Source organism: Peromyscus leucopus, chromosome 3 (assembly GCF_004664715.2).
Source record: "Peromyscus leucopus breed LL Stock chromosome 3, UCI_PerLeu_2.1, whole genome shotgun sequence".
NCBI lineage: Eukaryota > Metazoa > Chordata > Mammalia > Rodentia > Cricetidae > Peromyscus > Peromyscus leucopus.
The window spans coordinates 25,490,426-25,504,228 of record NC_051065.1 but is presented as its reverse complement, the minus strand read 5'-3'; the positions used below and the strand labels follow the sequence as shown (position 1 = coordinate 25,504,228).

General features: G+C 37.8%; 1 protein-coding gene across 2 annotated transcripts in view; it reads left to right on the top strand.

Moving 5' to 3' along the window:
* Positions 1–13,803, top strand: part of Cfap69 (cilia and flagella associated protein 69) — a 66,276-nt gene that overhangs the window by 15,439 nt on the left and 37,034 nt on the right. For both annotated transcript variants that reach the window (XM_037203530.1, XM_028862444.2), the window contains exons 4-6: positions 3,195–3,304; positions 5,846–5,922; positions 8,789–8,887. In XM_037203530.1, the coding sequence (XP_037059425.1) occupies positions 3,195–3,304; positions 5,846–5,922; positions 8,789–8,887 (286 nt within the window). The remainder of the gene's footprint in view (positions 1–3,194; positions 3,305–5,845; positions 5,923–8,788; positions 8,888–13,803) is intronic.

Below are 13,803 nucleotides of genomic sequence, written 5' to 3'. Positions count from 1 at the left end.
AGGTTCAGGATAGGCAAACGATCTTCACCCCCAGCATACTGTTTACGGAGAGAACGGTACACAGTTTCATCTGGAGGCTTAATTGTCTGCCTCCTGGAACAAGTTTATTTTTTTTCCCCACCAGTTTAGAATTTATTCATCTACAACATGGCACATTTAATGAGGCCATGAGTGAAACCATGAAATATATATATATATAAAATCTCCTAACAGAGAAATGTCCAAGTTTTAATTTTATTAGTAGTTATTTTTCAATATTATTGGGAACTTTAAAATAGTAGTAGATTGATTTGGGGTGATGATATTTTTACAAGATAAATTCTGTCTGCATGACTGTCCATCAGTCGTGATCGTTTTCTTCCAGTGTAAAGGACTGCTGCTCTGAGATAAAGAAGGAAGGACCCTAAAACATTTCCAGAGCCTTCCCTGACAACAAAGTTCACATTCATCTGGTACAAGCTTAGTCTTTTGCATCTTAATTGTTTTATCCTTTATGCTTTCTATGAACTTTTTCAGACTTTAAAGCCTTCTAGAAGTTCATCAGCATGGAATTTAGCTCCTGTCATTTTCCTTAGGAACTGGCTGGACACAAATCTCACGACATTTGATTTAGAGTAGCCAAGGTCCGCGAGGTCCGCTTTGTCTGCTTTGCCCTCCTTTAGTCTCCTCCAGGTTTTGTTGTTTTGTTTTTCAACTTGCTTACTTGAGTTGCATGCAGACCCCATTTGTGTGCCAACATAAGTCAGGTCACCAGAGCCTTCCCAGGATCATATAATCTCTATAAGATTGTATAATCAATAAGATCATATTCACCATAGGGCTCAGGAAAGCCACATGAGGTCCCTCCTAAATCAGCCTTTTAAAACATTAGTTATCAAACACATCTCTGTCTGAAACGAGTCATTGAAAAATACCTCTCTCACACTCAATAATGCCTGTCTCTATTATCTTCCAGTTCCTGGTGTTCCTGAGAACTTGAGCCAGCACAAACCAAATGTCCCTAATGGCAAATGAGTCAGCCCAACAGGAACTGGTTTTCCTCAACTTGCCTCTGATTGTGCAGCTTTTTTCTCCAAGAGGGATAGTCATATTACTCAGCTTCTCCACAGCCACGGTACTCAGGCTGAACCCACCCACTCCCATGTCCTGTCGCCTTGTGAGCCAAACTATGACAGGCTCTGTCATTACTCATTTAAAAGAATTTCCCAATTCAGGCAGTTCAGGTGCTGAGTAGTACACAGTTATCATAATTCTTCCTACTGGGCCATTATTAAGACTCCTGTCTATATGTTGAGTGATGAGTTTTTCCTTCTCTGTTAAAGGTCAAATCTGAGGGAGGTCTTCTATCATGTTGACGATGTTCTCTTCCTCACCGTCCATTGTTAAGTCATGTTAAATCATGGATTTTACCCTTCGTCTTTATTAAAGGTCAGACCCAAGGGATGTGCCTTGTTAATTCTATCGTGTCCTTCCTCATTGTCCATTGTTAAGGCCCTCATCTGCATCTTGGGTCATAGGTTTTCCCTTCATTTCTATTAAGGGTCAGACCTGAGAGGTATCTTCTATCACTTCTGCTTTGTTCTTGTCCTCACCGCTGTTGGATTCTTCCCACAAGCTCTATGTTCCTGGACCTCAGGAACGACTTTCTAGTACAGCTCTGACTTATGCTCTCTTTCCCTTCCATCTCCTCATCATGACTTACGGCTCTTGGTTTCCAGCTGCTTGGTAGGAATGCCATTGGAATTACTCACCAAACGGAGGCTAACGTGGAGGGTGATAGCTGTTGTGCCCCTTCCCTTTGTAATTCCTCCTCTAAACAAGCACTGTCTATTAAACAGCCATGTCTGCCTTATTTGCACATGTTATTACATGTAGCAGTGGACATGCCGAGGTCAGCACAGCTTGCTGACAGTCTTGTGTCATGGTGCTACTCTTGGGGGACTGTCATGCAATCTCTAGTCCTTGAACTGTTGTCAGAGTACTCATGCAGTGGATCCCACTCATCAAGGAGACACACCTCTCCTATACCACATAAAAGAAGATGACTGATTTGGATCCCTCCACAAGGGTGTTCCATTCTGAGACAGCTCAGCCTTGGCTGCATGTTCAATCACACATCTCAGGGAGCATGCAGCCACCACTACAAGTATGCACACCATCCCTTATGACATGGAGAAAAGTACCTGTAGTGGGGTTGTCCCCATGGACTCTGCCTTCAAACTGACTAGCACAGAGGCATGTCTCATCACACATTGCAGGGACCCTACAGTCACTCTGCCCCAACACCTCGTTGCTTCTATATGTTCCTGTTCAGATACCAATTGTGTTCCGTGATCTTTCCTGGGGAGACATGAACAGAACCTATTTACTCAGATAAAGCACTGATGACAAACCAAATAAACAGTTCTACCCAAGCCTAATTTAGTGACTTTATTGGGGTGACTTGCAGGACCACGGATGACTCAAAGAAAGCTGTGTTACCAGAAGACACACTCCATCATTAATGAGAAGAGAACTCACAAAGCTACATCCTTGCAACCTGTATGCACCTCCCTCATAAATTTCAGCTTGTAAGATTTTTTAAATTCCTAAGGCATATGAGCCTTTTCTCCCTAAGGAGAGAATGTTTCTGTTCAGAGGTGATTGCTACATAACAGAAGTTAACAGAGGCGTTCCCATCCTTACCTAAGATGCTCTTAGCAAAGCTAGAGAAATAGGGTGCAGCCCAGAGCCTGAAGTCATAACCACCATGATCTCTTAGCCACCAAGCAAAATCAATGAAATTTAGTTTTGTAGTAATCATGCTTTTTTAAACAGGCAAAATAGAATATGTTTTTATCTGAAGATAGAAGAGGTATATTTTGATTTTATGTGAGTTTTAAATGAAATAAAACCCCAACCAATTTAATGCTAATTAGAAGAAAATGCATCTGAACGAAATAAAGTCCTACATTAAAATAGGATTTGAGCTCTGTCTGCTTGTGTTGTGGGTTGAAATAAAGGTTACTGAGACAAAAAAAAATAATGTTGCAAAAAATAGTTATAAATTTTTCTCTTTAGACTCCAAAATAATTAAAATAATGCTTACCACATTTAGCAAGATAGATGAAATTTCATAAGCTTTTTTGGGGAAAGGCCCATTGACATGTGTTTATAAATCAATGATGATTTTATTTCTTAACAAAACATTGAAGCCTCTAAGGGACCTAGCACAGGTGTTTAAAATCCTGGGTCTGTGTGCAGATAAAATTGAAAGGCAGCCCTGCTTTGTGGAACCTGCATCTGAACTCATAAAATTGTGTGGGTAAGTTGTTTAACTTTACTTTGTACCGCTATATATGACATCATGCTTTATTTTGTATTACAAAGGTATTAGATATATAGTGTATTGATAATATAGAGTTCAGCTGGGCAGTGGTGGTGGCACACACTTTTAATCCCAGCACTTAGAGGCAGAGGCAGGTGGATCTCTGTGAGTTCGAGGCCAGCCTGGTTTACAAAGCAAGTTCCAGGACAACCAGGGCTATACAGAGAAATCCTTTCTGGAAAAAAAGTGTTTGTGGTGTGTGTGTGTGTGTGTGTGTGTGTGTGTGTGTGTGTGTGTGTGTGTAATATAGAGCTAAAAAGCAAAACAAACAACTTGGTGACAGTTGGACAGTTATTATTTCAAATGTTGCAACCTCAGATTGCTACAGAAGAGATTAAATTGAAGTATAAAATACTTTCTTGTAAGTAGTTACTGTCACGTGATTGGTGAGCAGCAGATAAAACCAAAAAAACTGTAGTTTTTTGAAAGGATCTTTAAATAAACTGAGTGTTACTTAGTTTCAGTTTGGTTTTCTCTTTTCTCTTTCTTAGGAAAATTTCAGTCTCACAAATATATTAAGTTCTATGTAGAGTTTCATTTGATTTTGCAATTTTGAATGAGGGAGAAAATTCTGTATATACATATATATACACTATAGGTTATATAAACTAGAGGTAAGAGTTATAAAATTAATATGCCTTGGCCTCTGTTGTAGTGTCTACACCAGCTCTGGAAACTACACACACACACACACACACACACACACACACACACACACACACATATATAATGCTTCTTTGCTGCCACATAGTGGCTGTTCTAGATATATGTTTAAATAGCTACTTTCAGGTCACTGCAGTGTTAGTAGAAGAAACTTATTAGTTGGAAAGAAATAATTTTGTCTTCTAAACCTATCTACCAATTTAATGTTGCAAATAGCAAACTGACACTATTAGTAGGAATATATATATATATATTCCATATATATATATGGAATTCCAAGTCTTAGATTTAGCAGCAGTAAAATTAAAAATTTTGTTGCAATTTTGATACCATACTAAAATAATGAAGAATAATTTACCAAATGCATATGCTTGGCCTTTTTAATAGAGACTGTATAAATAAGGAAATGAATGATTTTTCTAGTGCTTCCAAGGAACTAACAATTCATTTACATGTTGACATTTGACTGGATCACAGACAGCCCTTGGTGTGTCGTGTTGTGCGGGTCCTGAAGGCCTGGGTTCACAGTTTTACCTCAGTGTCGTTGCTGCATAGAGCTGGTTCTCAGGCTGTGGAGTGTCTCTACAAATCTTTTCAACTGTGTTCCTCCCTTTCCCTCCTTTTGAAGTTATTACATTATTGATTTTCTTACCTTTCAAATGTCCACCTGTATTCAGCATGTCACTACACACAGTCCTCACCTGATTATGAAAATTTTGGAGATTAAAAAATTGAAAATACATCAAGCTTTTCGTCTTTGGTCTCCAGTAAGCTTTTATTTTCTACATAGCCTTTTTGGTTGGACCCCCCACACCCCGATACTTTATCCTATAGTAATCTCCTTTGGTAGAAAAATGAAAAATGGGGCAAGTTATTTAGAGTTTTAGTTTTAAAAATCTTTAGATGCCCATCATTCAACTAGATAATAGATCATTTTATTTGTTCCAAATTTAATTCTAATGGAGTAGGAATGAGTCCTCATAGAAATTATAAAATTTTCTCTTTGTAACTTGCCTTGATATACTTTTACATTCAGATTAACTCCTGTAGTCTGTGGCCACATATGATAATTCTCAATGCCACTTTCCAACTCTTTGGTAAATGTTTTTGAAAGAAAAAATGTGAGTTGGAAGTCATTTGTGTAAATGTGTCATATGTCAGACAGCGCAGGAGATTCCAATAGCTTATATTTTGTTGTAAGAAGTCTAGGATAATGAACAATTCATAAGCTTGATCTGTGATTTATAAATAAGTAGTTTCAGATAGCTTGATTATAGTAGCTATGAATTGCAATTCTAATATAACTGATGTTTTTAACGTCGAAGCCTCATGTTCCCCAAAGCATTCTGTTCTTTTGTGAATAGTTCCTAATCCAGTTAATAAGGAGGGGGCACTGACTGTAGGAAAGAAATAGACCATTAATCTGGTACCTCCCGCCTTAGAAACTTCAGGAAACGCCATTAGACATTTTTAAGTTTTAGTTGAGTCTTCCTAACAGCGATTACAAGTATAATTCACTATGACTTTGCCCTCAGAAAGATAGTTCGTGTTTTAGCCACAGTGATGGAGGATTTCTTTCTCAGCTCTGCCTCTCTTCATTCTTATGACAGTGTTTTGTTTTTGTTTTTCTCTCTGGTTGGTTGGTTAGAAGTACAGTTTTCTTCTGATTGTTGACAGTGCTCCACACTAAAGAATAAGAGAGGCTGGGAGAGAGAATCACTTTATTCTTTAGAAAATAAACATTTCCCCTTTATAAGTGAAGCATCAATCAGGGACTCCGTTAAAAGTTACTCTGACTCTTTGTTCTCATTGAAGCTTGCCATTTTTGAAAAAGAAAGTATCGGATGAAATAACTTACACTGAAGATACTGCTAATTCGCTTGCACTTCTGGGTAAGTCAAGGTTTCTTACACGGGGAATATACGATGGCAGGACCAATATGGGGAAATGAGTGTGCCTGCCTTCACTGTTTCCTTCACGGTATCCTCCACACCAAGGCCCGTCCCTTATTTTATACTTGAGAGTTATCATGGTGGGTGTACTCAGTGGTGATTCTGGAACTGTTTTCTCTGAGGCTTTCAAGACTGGCTTTTACTTCTCTGTACCTACTTGATTAGATGTATAATTTAGTTATGTGTTTGTTAACCTTTTTTTCTTAGTTCTTTGAGAGGTTCATACAGCATCCACCCTCGCCCAACTCTTCCTAACTAACCCCCAACTTTGTAGTGCACTCTTGCCCATCGAGGCCAGTTTGTGCTGCCCAAATCTTCCTGAACGTGTGCTCTTTCACTGGACCATGCACTCTTGGAGAGACCAGTCTCCCTTCTGCCAGCAGCGTTGATGGCCAATAGCTCATAGCTGGGGTGTAATTTTATGTAATCTTCATTTAGTAATCACAAAAATGTTTCCACATTTGAGCTTTTATATTGAGTTGCTGAAACTGTTGAGTGCTTCCTTGTTCACCGCATGCTCCAAACTTTTAAATAAAATCAAATGTGAAAAATGTTATAAAAGAGTATGTATTTATATCTAGGTTATTTTTTTACTTTTTGGAAGTAGGAAAATAATTCCTAAGAAATGAGATCATATGAAACACTTTCTGAAAATTGACCCCTGGGACATGATGATACATTTTCCAAACAAATACTATGTTAAACTTGCAGTTACTAATTTAAGTCTTTATTTGTAAAAGTGAAATAATAGGTAAATGATTTATAAGCTTTTAAAACTATTTACCTAAGTTATTTTCCCAGTACTATACTCCATACAAAAAGTTCTTAGAGGGTCAACTAAAATGAACAAGAAGCATTTTTGTTTTTAACATTAAATATTACTTATAATTCTTTTATGTCTAAGTTTCATCATCTTCAACTGTAGTTACTCAGAATAAACTTTCTAAACTTCATCTCAAACAGTAGAGGAAAGTATCACAAAGACTGGATTAAACATGAGAATTAAAGAAAACCTTAAGATCAAGCAGGCTCAGAAGAAGTGGGAGATTTCAATTCTGCCATTAGTAGAAAAGTTAAATAAGAAGCCATCCTAAAAAATGACATGCAGGCTGGAGAGGTGGCTCAGAGGTTAAGAGCACTGACTGTTCTTCCAGGGGTCCTGAGTTCAATTCCCAGCAACCACATGGTGGCTCACAACCACCTGTAATGAGATCTGGTGCCCTCTTCTGGCCTGCAGTCATACATGCTGTATACATAATAAATCATTATATATATATATATATATATATAATATATATATATATATAAAGACATGCTAATATTAAAAAATATGAAGGTTTTGTTGGTAATATTATTTTAAATGTCTCTGTTGGCCCTACTCTTCTAGAGTGCTGCCTCCTAGAGAATTGGCTGACATTTTTATAATACATGGCCTATCATCAGATTATTCTTTGCTTAGTGACAGCCTGCCAGTAAAAGTACATTATATTGCCACTGCAAACAATATGAGCTCTTAACTTCTTATTAATTCCCTCTGCTGATTGTGTAGTGCAAATACTACTCTGTCCCCTACCTTTTTAAATTGCTGGAAACATGAAGTAAATGAAAATACCCAATATGAAGAATTGAATAAATATATTCATGACCATTACTAATAACTCCCAGGTTCTACCTTGTATTGGTCTGCCGGCAAATTGAGAGTAAAGCTAATATGGAGTTTTAAGGAAAGAATACATTATGAAACACAAGCTTCTGAATCTAGTTAGGAAGAATACTAACCTTTATTTTATCAACAGTTACCATCACATGTAGCACTTAACAATGTGCTAAACATTATTCTCAATCCTTGTCTCTTGTGAAATCAATCTTTACAGCATTCTTAAATGTAGTAACTGTTATGCCTGGTTTATGGATGAAAAAATCAAATACTAACTAGTTTACACACTTTTAGTATGTAGCAGAGCCAGACTTTATTCTTGGATGGTCTGGCTCTAGTATCTGTATTATTAGTATCATTCTCTTCTTTCTGGAAAGGACAGGCTGAAATGATTGAGATGGAAAATCATAAGGATAGATTCAAAGTGTTACATAGACACGTATGTACGTGTGCATGTATGTTCACTTAACTATCATGCACTATATCACTTCATTTCACCCAACAACAGAACATATATAACATGGTGGTCCTATAAATCTACATTGGGCCAAAAAATTATATCACTTATTGATGGCATAATTTGCCATAGTGCCACTCATTATCCACATTTGTGGTGATAGTGATAGAACCCCCCATTGCCAGTTCTGTGAAAATAGAGCAGTCCAGTGGTATACAGTGCAGAACACTTGATAAGTGACGAGTGACTGTGTCCCTGGATTATGTATTTACTGTATTTTATCATTTAGATAAATGAATGTACTTTCTACTTAGTACTTTTGAATTAGCAGTCAAAGAGTATGCTGTTTGCCAGCAGCAGCCTCCTATATCTTCCATTCACTATGTACCTCAGTTGCTCTGTTCTCTTGTGTTTAATTTAATACCATGTTTGTGTAAGTATACAATGTGTTATTCATATAAAAATAGCACCTAACAAGGAATTTCCCAGAAAATACTCCCATATGAAGTGATGTATGACTGCTCAACAGTATATGTATGCACACATACACATGATCACACATGTAATTATAAGATTCAATATGAATAGCTAATGAGATTTTAAAATAACTTGTAATATTGGTATTCTATGCTTACATTTTTAAATAAACTTATAACATGTTATCACAGTACTCTCCTTTATTCTTCTGGCAGGTGAATTAATGAAAATACCAAGTTCTAAGTTAAGGATACAAATTTGTAAGTGTATTATTGACTTCTATCATGCAGAACCACCAAAAAAGCATATTCCAGGTAAAGTTTTCATTTATCTTTCCATGATAACTTGTGTCTTTGGGAAACAAAAAATTCATCTTCTTGTATTTCACTAAACTTTGAAAACACAGGGCTCATGGATTCAACACATAAATATTTTTTGTGTAGCTTTGACTTCTTCAGTTATCTTTAAAAATTGTGTAAGTCTTTTTTTTTTTTTTTTTTTTTTTTTTAGTTTGGGGCTATATATCAAATTTTTATCTTGATGGTAAATATTTATGGCCCAGTTGATAAAGGCATAGCCAATTAAGTTTGTTACTAGTAGTATTTCTTTTTTGTTTGTTTGTTTTTTGTTTGTTTGTTTTTTTGAGACAGAGTTTCTCTATGTAGCTTTGGAGCCTATCCTGGAACTCACTCTGTAACCCAGGCTGGCCTCGAACTCACAGCGATCCACCTACTTGCCTCTGCCTTCTGAGTGCTGGGATTAAAGGCGTGCTCCACTACCGCCCGGCTCTATTAGTAGTATTTCTTAGCAGTGAAAATAAAATTATTTTAATCATAATATCAATACATCTAAGTAGATGTTAAATTAGTAATACTGATGCCATTCTCTATTATGTTTGGGAGAATTCTGTATATTATAGCTAGGAAATCTTACTACATACTGACGAGTAGATTATATCAAGCATTAGCATTGTGAGGCTATAATGCTATTTAAGACTTACATCTTAACCTTTATTGATTATATAACTTGCAATCAATATAGTAAGGGAGAGAATAAATAAATGATATTTTGGAGTTACATATTTTTAAATAGATAAAAATAAAACTATGGTAGTCTAAAAGTGTATGACTAAGGAGAACATGACAAGACATCTGAGGTAGTGAAATATATAAGGAGATTATTAAATATACAATGTGAAGTCTCAGGTAGACAGATTGGAGAATTTAGTGAATAGTAGACATTGAATTCTAAAATCTTCAGGGATCAGAAAAGCAGGCTTGGAATTCACTGAGTGGAAATGAAAATTGAAACTGTCAGTGATTGAATTAGTCAGGAAATAAATCGTGTAAACAGCAAGGGCCCAAGAAGAACACTATGAAGAGTATTTATATTGAGAATTGGAAAATATGATTGAAAGAATTAAGGGATGTTTAAAAGGGACCCAAAGAATAGAAATGTTCAAAAAGAGGAAGATCTTTGTCTGCCATTGCAGATCATCATTGAGAGCCCACGTGTGCGAGCCTGCTGAGACTGCGGGCTGTCTCATTTCTGTTGCACTGTGACCTGACCAGGCAACAGGAGAGAACAGCCGTGGAGAGAACCTGGGACACGAGAAAGCTGGAAAAAGGCAAAAAGAAGAAAGCCAGAGCATCAGAGAGAAGTAGATAAACCTCAAGGGAGACTTAAAAAGCCAAGTGGCAGAGATATTATGAACATAAAACTATGCAACCAATGTGGAGAAATGTTGAGCCAGACTCTAGGTTATATTCTGAACAAGAAATTTCCTCCTGGTATAAACCATGAGAAAACTGTATTGTGGAGAAGTAGATATTGCCCTTTCATTTCCAAATGTACCCTCCAATGCTCAGCCTGCTCACATACTAGACCAAATGAGTGTCAGGAAAGAAGAGAAGCCATATAAATAAATGTAAGGAACACAAAATTGCTAACATCCCCAGTGTTCTCCAAAACATTAAATGGCACATAATGATGAGAACCCATATATAGATAAGCAGAGGGAAAGCTTATATGAGTCTGCCAGCCGTTCAGAGACACATGGTAACACACAGTGAAGAGAAACCATATAAATGTAAGGTGTGTAGTAAAGCCTTGGGTTGTTCCACTTCATTGTTGTTCTAATACATGAGAGAAATTGCTCTGGGGAGAAAGTCTGTGAGTGTAAGCAATGTGGGGGGGAAGCATGTTATTTATCTTGCTCTATTCAGAGACATGCATGAAATTATGCTGGAGAGAAACATTATGCATGTAAGCAATGTGAGACAATCTTTAGTCATCCATGTCCCCTTCAAATGTGTGAAAGAACACATTGGAGAGAAACCTTATGTTTGTAAGCATTGTGATAAAACACATTGTGGTTGTTGCAATTGGTTTCAAATACATGAAAGAACTCACATTGGAGAAAAAAAACGATATATGTAAGCAATGTGGTGAATCCCTGAGTGGTTCAGGTCCCTTTGCATATGTGAAAAGATTCATAGAAGAAAGACTCCTGTCTTATTTAAGCACTGTGGTGAAACCTTCAGCTGCTCTACTTAACTAGTAGAGACATGCAGAAATTTAAAAAAAGAGAAACTCAGTGTTGTAAGCAATGTGGGAAAGCCTTCGTTTAACCCAGTAACTTTCAAAAGCACAAAAGAACTCACACTGGAAAGGATCTCTGAGCAACAAGCATGGGAAGTGTTCATTGTCACATGACTGACTTTCCAGGACCCAGGAGAATGTCAAATGCAGTGAACTTGTAATAATATAAGTTGTGTGGAACAACTCTAGTTATCTTGATTCAATTCATAGAAGATTCTATAGTGAAAAAGTTTGAATAGAAGAAATATGCAAATATCATTGGAGCTGTGTTTAAGAATGTGTTCCACATCATGTGGATGTGCAAAAATATTTTTAAAAGCTGTCAGTTGTCACAAGTAATGTCAAAGTCCAATGAGAATTTTTAGGGAAGAATAAGCCTATCAATATACCAGGAAGAACTTGAAGCAAATAATTGGTGTAACATCTTCTACAAAAATACTTATCCTGAAGGAAATATTCAAAAGTGAGAAATAATTTAATTTGTGTTTATCGGGGGAAGAACCCTAAAGACCACCATATGTATATTAATGAATGAAATGTTTAATGAAGAAAGGTGGTCTTGGTATCAGTCCTGAAGAAATTTCTGTAATGATGGATGGAAAACCCAAGCTAGTGTCAACCTAGAAAGTTGTGGTTAATGTTTGAGATCTATTGACAATGATGATCTTATAGCAATCTGAAAGGATGTGAGAACAGAAGCAGCCACTTGAGAAGGAAGCAGGGGCAGCTCATAAATACAAACTTGTATTTAGAACTGAAATGGTAAAGCGACAAGAAGATGGGAGCAGGAGCTTAACCGGTGGCAAGATCACTGAATGGGTATCTGGGTTTTGTTACTAGCTTTAGGATGTGGAAATAAAGCTTGTAGGCAGACTTCCCTAAGTGGCAGGTGGAAAAGCAAAATCCTCAAGGTAAACATGAGAAGTTGTAATTAAGAACACAACCTTAGACCTGATTCAGCAAAATAGACACCGCTTAAAGACAAGGAGAAAAGGCTGGCAAGACGGCTCGGCAGGTAAAGGCCTCTGCTGTCAAGGCTGGCAACTGAGTTCAGTTCCCAGGACCTGCGTAGTGGCAGGGAAGAACTAACTCCTGCAGGTCATCCTCTGACCTCTACACTCACGCCATAGCACACGTGGACTGTGGCACACATTGCCACAAACATGCACCAAAAGAAACAGAATTAAAATAAAGCAAATGTCTTAAAACTTTATTTAAAGCCAGATATGGTTTTGAAATGGTAAAATTATAAGCAATTTTTATTCTCCTTTGTATTTTCATTTTTTAAATTTTGTATGTGTGTGTGTGTGTGTGCGCGCGCGCGCGCGTGCGTGTGTGCGCGCATGCGTGTGCTGTGTGTGTATGCTATATGTGTATGGTATATGCTCATGTATGTGTTTAGGTAGCTGAGGATGTTGAGCGTTCTGCCCTATCACTCCCTAATCCTTTGAGACCTGGTCTCTTGCTAAACCTAGAGTTAAGCCGATGGCCAATAAGCCCCCGCAGCATAACTGACTACCTCCAAGCCCTGGAGTCACGGGCAGCTGTGTAGCCATGTCATGCTTTTTTGTATTTGTGTTTGGTTTTGTTGTTAAGGTTTGTTTGTGTTTGTTGTTGTTGTTGAGACACAGTGCCACTATTTTCCCCTACCTGGCCTGGTACTGTCTGTGCAGACCAGACTAGCAGAGAACTCACAGAGATCTGCTTGCCTCTGACTCCTGAGTGCTTAAATGAAAGGCATGTGCCACCATGCCCAGGCCATGCCAAGCATTTTACCTTCTTGTCAAAGATTCAAACTCAAAAGTTCTCATGCTTGGTTTTTGTTTGTTTGTTTGTTTTGTTTTGTTTTTTGAGACAGGGTTTCTCTGTGTAGTTTTGGTGCCTGTCCTGATCTTGCTCTGTAGACCAGGCTGGCCTCAAACTCCCAGAGATCCATCCACCTGGCTCTGCCTCCCAAGTGCTGGGATTAAAGGCGTGCGCCACCACCGCCCGATGTTCTCATGTTTATAGAGCAAGTGCTCATTCTTACCTGGTGAGCGATCTCTCCAGCCTTCTTTGTATTTGTAGTGCCCTTTTAAACTTTCACAGTGAGTATAGAGCATACCTCCAGACAACCCATCTCAGGAATGGACAGGGCCTTGTGTATGACCCAGAGACCAAACTCAGAAAGTTAAAACAAACTGACAGACATCTCAGAACTACGTTATGGTTAAAGAGAATCTAGTTGGTTTCAAAAGTCAAGATGTCAGGGAGTTATATGTGAGATCACTGAGAAAAAACAGCTTTACCTTACTGTGGTGTTTATTTAATCCCGTGGCTACAAATAGTGAGGCAGGTACCTGTGCAACCAGCAAAAGGGGCAGTGTGCCTCATAGGGCCTGCAGCAGGATGGAAGTTTCTAAGTCATGCTGCTCGATGCCCTAAAATACCCCGAATTCACAGTTGTTTACTTCTCTCCTCCCCTTTACTGCTGATGTGATGTAATTCTTATTCCTTGAAAGAGCTGAAGCAGTACATTGTCACATGGAGTGAAAATGTAAAGGATTTGTTACCTTGTTATTTGACTTTAGAGAAAGTTACTACTTACTGGCTGGTACTTGGTGTTTTTTGTTGTTGTTTGTTTGTTTAT